The sequence below is a fragment of the Poecilia mexicana genome, unplaced genomic scaffold (genome assembly GCF_051168715.1).
Source record: "Poecilia mexicana isolate PSO_F unplaced genomic scaffold, ASM5116871v1 scaffold_14, whole genome shotgun sequence".
Classification (NCBI taxonomy): domain Eukaryota; kingdom Metazoa; phylum Chordata; class Actinopteri; order Cyprinodontiformes; family Poeciliidae; genus Poecilia; species Poecilia mexicana.
This window is the reverse complement of record NW_028263383.1, coordinates 23344228-23351419: the sequence shown is the minus strand read 5'-3', so window position 1 is coordinate 23351419 and position 7192 is coordinate 23344228. Positions and strand designations below refer to the sequence as shown.

The 7192-nt window shown below is 38.0% G+C and overlaps 1 protein-coding gene across 1 annotated transcript in view; it reads left to right on the top strand.

Annotated features, from left to right (window-relative positions):
* The first annotated feature begins 814 nt into the window (after nt 1-814).
* Nucleotides 815-7192, top strand: part of LOC106903426 (disks large homolog 2-like) — a 64327-nt gene continuing 57949 nt past the window's right edge. Inside the window, exons 1-3 of the mRNA XM_014967211.2 lie at nt 815-1216; nt 2593-2695; nt 4816-4930. Coding sequence (XP_014822697.1) covers nt 1004-1216; nt 2593-2695; nt 4816-4930 — 431 coding nt within the window. The 5' untranslated portion in view covers nt 815-1003. The remainder of the gene's footprint in view (nt 1217-2592; nt 2696-4815; nt 4931-7192) is intronic.

Genomic DNA, 7192 nt, shown 5'->3' with positions numbered 1-7192 from the left:
AAGGTGTTTCTACTTAGAAATTACTTTTCCTTAATTATGTATATTTGATATCTGTTAATATTTGTCCCAATTATAAAATTATCCAGTCCCAATTGTTAAATTGTTCAGTTTAACACAGGAATCATCCTGTGTTAAATTGAATTTATTGAAATTTACGCTAGTTGAGTGACGTCATCAAGAACGCCCTGTTCCAATTGGCGAACTAGCATACTGCGTCCTTGTGAACTCGGTAAGAACGGACTTTCAACTGTTCTTGCGGGTACGTACTTGCCAAGAACTCAAGAACGTACTTGCGTTCTTGAGTATTGAGAAACGGCCAGGGTCTGAGGAGAGTTCAACAGAATGCTACTGGTAAGTTTACTAGTTTAACATGGGTTCTAAGAGAACTGCAACGCACAACGTCCCACATCTGTGGGACGTTGCAGTAAGTAAGATGACAGCATAATTAATTTCCTTTTCTGTTTACAGAAAAGGAAATCAGAAAAGGAAATTAATTATGCTGTCATCTTACTTTTTATGGAGTCTCTGTAAAGTTGTTCGATGGATTGCAGATTTGGGTCCCTTTACATGAAAGGAAAAACCCTTCCATTGTTCTTGTCCACTTCACAGTTCCTAGACATCAGAATTTAAGGTCTTTCTTGAGCCACAGTGTAATGTGGCTGCACAAGACTATTTCGAGGCTGGGATACGTTGCACCACCACATTGAGTGCTAGAGGTCCTCCTAAAACGTATGTGGCTTCCATTAACAAGATACAAAGTTTATGTGACTTCTGCAATTTTAGCAGTAGATGGCAGGCTCTGACAGGTAATTGTTAGATGAAAGAGAGAGCGAGAGAGAGTGAGGAAAAAAAGAAAGAGAGAGAGCCTTCAGCATTTGGGACAAATGGACCTAAATAGAGCACCATCCCCACATGGAGCTGTAATAGTCTTGAAGTTTGTCAGCCTGAGAAGAGCATCAGTATATTATCCTTTGGATCCAGCCTTCCACCATCACAGTTGACAATGCTGAAACCCACAGACTCCCTGGAGCTCATATATTACCTAAACTGTATTTATAGGGAACCTAGGACAGTTGTACTCCACAAGGGATCCACCGGCCTTGGCTTCAACATAGTGGGGGGAGAAGATGGAGAAGGCATCTTTGTCTCCTTCATCTTATTAGGCGGCCCAGCAGACCTTAGTGGAGAGTTGAGGCGAGGTGATGAAATCCTATCTGTAAGTACTGAAAATACACTCCGCCTAGTTGTCAAAGAGGAACAGTAACAGTGGGGACTGCCTGTCTTAGACTTTAGGTGATGTTTTGCTTTTATCTGTTCACTGCCTTTGCTCAGTATGAAGTGATTTTTACAACTTCAATCACAGAAGTAACGGAAATAAAAATTTGCTCTTCTGTTGCTTGCTAAATGTTATGTAAAAATTTTTAAAGAATGGCTGTTATCTTGTTTTCAAGTACATTTATTCTAACCCTAAACTGTATTGTTTGAACAAAACAGTTTTAACCCAATACAATTTAGGTTAAAACTGTGTTGTAGACTCCTTTCAGACAAGCCATTGAATTAACAAATCAATCTTTTTGTAATTCTTGCTGCACCATGATACTTTGTAATATTATCAAAGGAGCTCAGTTAGATCCATTATAACATTTTCAGTTAATCACTATTTTCGATGAGAAATGCTCTACACAACTTAACTATGATAGAATTGACACAACCCTTCAAAGTCTATAATTCAGATATTTATTCTTGCTGTAATAACATTATTAATTATCATTATTATTATTATTACTACATCTTTAACTCTTTAGTTTAGGGTCTTTTCTTAACAAGTCTTCTTGCTGTTTTGTTTTTGTTTTTTTGCCTGTCAGTACATCTTGGCTAAAACACATCTACATCAAGAGTTGTAGCAAACATCAGGAACATATTGTAGACATTTGACAGACTTTTGCTTTTAAATAGAATACCGATTCATATTTAATGAAAAGCTTTCTAAACCATTCAGTCATTGTTTAGATGTATTTTTAACTGAAGTATATAAATATAAAAATATAAATAGATTAGTGGACAGAAGAAGCAAAATCCAGTCAAACAAAACTGTTCGTCATTTTGATGTTCTTTATAACTTTGCAGATTCCTAGGTCAGTGTGACACCACATGCGGTTACATTTTTCTCCAGTTATCATCAAGAGATGGTAATTGGAAGATGAAATTAGACAATGTTCTTGCAATGACCTGATTTTTCTGATCTAACAATAACTTTTCTCACTTGACCTCACCTAAATGTCTTTGCACACTATTTTTATACTTTTAAGCAATGTTGTGTCTCTTTTGATGCTACCGTTTTAAACTGACCATGACTATGAATTTCTGTTTATGTAAACATCAGTGTATTAGAAAAACAGAAATATATTTTATCACATTTTCATTTCATGTTCTTAAATAAAATGATTCTCATTTTATGCTCACTTCTTTCACTCACCATTCCATCCACCACACTGAAGATGAAATGCATTTTATGGCTGTGTATGCTTTAAAATGAGTTCTTATAAATATGTTTTTGGTAACATCTTGTGAATTGATGCTTTATTAAAACAGGTTAATGGCATTGACCTTCGTGGAGCCACACATGAACAGGCAGCAGCTGCACTGAAAGGAGCCGGGCAGGTGGTCACCATTGTTGCTCAGTACAAACCAGAAGGTTCGTCAGGAAAATTTAATTACTCTGGAAGACCATAAAGCTATGGAGTAAATTCCAAAAAAACAGCATTTATGGGTGCAGTGGTGCAACACAATCCATTTATGGAGGCCTTAGTCCTAGATTCGACTGTCATGGGCTCAAGTCCCAGCAAAGATGACCATTGCTGCATGTTTTCCTCCTTTTTCATAACCCACTTTCCTATCTAACAACTGTTAGATAAAGGTCACTAGCGCAAACAGCACTTTTCGTTTTTCTTTTTAAAAACAAGCAGCATTTACGCCATGTATTTTTTTTTTTTATGAAGACTCACTAGTGGTTAAAGAAAAGTGACTAATAGACTTAGTACTTATATGGTAATGTGTTTCATTGTTGCAGCACATTCAAAGTTAAGGATGACTCTCTAAGATGCCAGCAGGTTAAATGCACACTAAATCTGAGCTGATGCACAGCACACTTTACTATACATGTCCATTACTCATACTGTATATTTTTACTTTTTTTCTCTCTTCTGGCTTGATCTATGTTTGATAAATAACTACATGTTTTACATTTGAGAATTAGAATAATTTTACAATCATAACACAAGATTTAAGTTAACTCTAGAATTCTGCTTCAGAGCCTCATGACTAAACTTCTCCCAGATTGGGACAGAAAAACAATTTAATGCAGAGCCAATATCAGTGGTGGAGAAAGTACTCAAAAAATGTACTTAAGTAAAAGTACAAATACACAGACAAAAATGTACTCAAGTAAAAGTAAAACTACCACATTAACATTTGTACTTAAGTAAAAAAGTACTGACTTTTAAAAATACTTAAGTATTAAAAGTAAAAGTACTTGCTGAATAATACCTAATCACATATCATTAAGTGAACCTGTTGTATTTAATTTTAATACATTAGAAATGTGCCATTTTAATGAACAATACCACAGATAAAGCATGTTTTTATCTTTACTCTCTGTAACATAGTTTAGACTTAGATATGTGATTCTATGCATCATAATTTCAGGGATGGAAACATCTTGTCTCCTGTCCTAGCATAGCATGAACTTCACTTTTTTTGCTACTAGTGGCTTTTATTTTTGAAAGAAATCCAACAGAAAGGGTGGACAGGGGAGGACATGGAACCGAGCAGCCTAGCAGAGTTGTAGTCAAGACCACCTACCCAAGGCCAAGTCAAGACCAGCACCCCGCGCTACGCGAAACAAAAAATGTAGTTTTACCTATCAAATTTGCTTCTCAAAAGATTGCTTCTGAAAAATTCAGATTCCCATTAAACACCTAGATATTAAATACTTAGAGCTGAAATAAATTTAATGAGTAAAGATCCGCCCAGAAGAATCGGATCGTTCCTGAATGTCATATCAATGCAGACTTTGGTCACAGCGTTGTCCCATATTTGCGACACCTCAGTCAACACCTCCACACAATAATTCAGCGCATGAGTGACAACCTATTTTCATCGCAGATGCAGCATATGTCTCAGTACAGCTAGCTTTGTTAGCATCATGTTCACAGATCTTACCTTTCTTTAAGCTTTCCTTCCAAGTGACGCGAAAAGTTGGACGAAGTCCCACCATCTGTGAAAGCGAAGAGCTGCTTATTTTACATGTCGCCATATCTTATTATTTATGCAGCGCTATTTTATAACTGACGATCAGACAGACATCTTCCGTCTGAGGAAACCACTACGCATGTCTGGAGCTCCGCGTGCGAGTAAAGGGGGAGCGATGGGCGACAACAGACACCAAGTCACGTTATTGCTTGGATTTTACGGCGCCACCTTAAATCCCTGAACTTCACATTTTAACGGACAAAAAGCGCAACGCGACTTGGATGTAACGAGTAACGCGACATTTTTGTAGAAATGTAGTGAAGTAGAAAGTACAGATACTTACTGTAAAATGTAGTGGAGTAAAAGTAGAAAGTACCCATTATTAAATCTACTTGAGTACAGATACACGAAAATTGTACTTAAGTACAGTAACGAAGTACTTGTACTTCGTTACTTCCCACCACTGCCCAATATAATTACAGTGAAAAAATTAGCAAAGTATGCCACAAATTTAAAACATTATTCATGTTCTTCTGTTTCATGTTTGAAAATGTTGCCTTGCAGAATATGGACGTTTTGAAGCCAAAATCAATGACCTTCGAGAACACATGATGAACCACAGTTTGAGCTCTGGGTCAGGGTATCTGCAAACAAATCAGAAGAAATCACTCTATGTCAGGTTAGTCCCATTTCACATAACCCTAAGAAACTTTTAAAACAAATTCTGGGTGTCCTTGCAGCAGAAAATGTTGGGGATTCAAATTCAAGTATGGTTTTTCCCTGGGTACCATGTTTCATGATTTTTGCTGATTGTGGTGAAGATGGATGTGGCTTGACAAAGGTTATGGTGAAAATTATGTTTTTAATGAAGAATACAGAAATCCAGGCAACACAGGTGAGCAGTGAGACAAGGAAATTGAGACACTGGTAGTTACTCAAAAAATGACAAAGACAGGACATTAGACAAGGATCCAACAGGGAGCAGGGGACATAAGGTACAGCTGGGGGCGATCAAGGGGAAGACACAACACAGGAACTAATTAACAGAAAATAGCGGCGACGACCCATCTTGGTGGGTCCAGAGAGCAGCTGGGAGGCCACGCGGACCCACAAAAGGCTGCAGAGGGCAGTTGGGAGGCCGGCTGGAATCACAAGGAAGACCAGGAGGACTGACAGACTGCACCGGTAAGACTGCTGCTCCACTAAAACTCTCCTGCCATTGACTGGTTGTTTCTAGATAGCACTGGGAGAAAGCAGAGGAAATAGATTTTTCACAGATTACCTCTCATACCATACTGTCACAACATAATGACAATTTTAAAAAATGTGAAAAAAATATTTATATAAAAGTTTCATACTGCAGCTTTAATTTCACTCAGGAGAAGATGTGGGTTAGAGCTGCTGCTGCTGACTGACTCATCTGTTAAGTGGTAAAAAATACAAGGGAGAAGTTAAATATATGAATATGTTGGTAATTTTTTTCCTTAATTCATTAAATGCTAGTGAAATGGAGGCAAACAGTAGTCTGTAGCTAAACTACAGACTACTGTTAACTAAATAGTTGATAATCTCACACAGTCTACCCACCTCTCGGAGAAAAACTGGGTTATAAGTGAACACTCTTGCCTTTTTCTCTCTCTCCCTCTCTCTATTTTGTTTTTGAAAACCTGATTTTATAACTTCTCTTAGCAGCATAATAACTGCCACAGTCGTTCGTGGCCGCAGCTTCTACTGACTGCAGCTGCTAACAGCATCACTCTCAAGCGCTCCAACCAGGAACTAACCATTTCATAAAGATACAGGGGGAAGTTCAGGGCAAAAACATATGTGTGTTGTTTGGTCTGGGAGGGGTAACATTAAATTTTTACTGCTAAAAACAATCTTTGAAAAATACAATATGATTAATGTCGTACTTGACATGACCCCGATTTTTTTTTTTTTTTTTTATTTCTATGAAAAAATATATAAATAAATTGTGGACGGCCCCCTGTTGGTCAAGGCCCCTAGAATTGTCATCACTTTCCCCCCCTATACCACACCCCTGCCTGTAAGGATAAGCATGGACAGATTGACACAGCTGGACAAAATAATGGAAGATAAATTCAGAACACTGCCGAATTTACAAAGTCTGTTATTTCAGGGACCAATTGCTGCATCCAGTTTAATAACAAAAGCATGCTTATCTCTTTACAAATGTGTAATGTTTTTCATTTGTGTACTGATGTATACATTGATATTTTTAAAGTAGGTTTGAAATAATTTGCATATCACAGAATGTTGATATGAGATTGCACCTCTTTCTTTGATCTGAGAAAGCATCTCATGTCTCAATTGTAAGCTTAAAAGCAAAAATTGTATAATTGAATAATTATGTCCTAAACCAGGGGTGTCAAACTCAATTTCACCGAGGGCCACTTCAGCATACTGGCCACCCTCAATGGGCCACATTGACAGTACAAATCAGGAGTGCATCCCTGCTAAAACTGTCAAAATGACAAAAACACACCCCAGACAAAAGGTTGACTTCCCTCATTCAGTTCTGAAGAGGCCTATAATGACTCAATGGTCCAGGTGTGTTAGAGAAGGAATGCATCTAAAGTTGCAGATGGTAGCTCTGGAAAAATAGATTTGGGCATCTCATGGTCTCTGAACTAAATGCGTTTTTCTGACCGGGAGCTGACAGCGTGTTGAAGAGTTATGGACCGGACGCTTTGGAGCGTCTGGTTAGGAAGCGCATTACAAACCTTTGGTTGAAATGGCGCGTTAAATTCAAGTTTCCATCACAGACCAGAGAAAACTAAAGAGAATGTAACGTTGTGTTAATCCATTTGAGGAGCCGGCAGCGGATTTAACAAATGGAGCCTTCTGGGTTCATGTTACCCAGGAGAGCGGCGTTCTGGAGGAGCTGCAGACGTAACATCTGTCCATTTCGGAGAAGCGA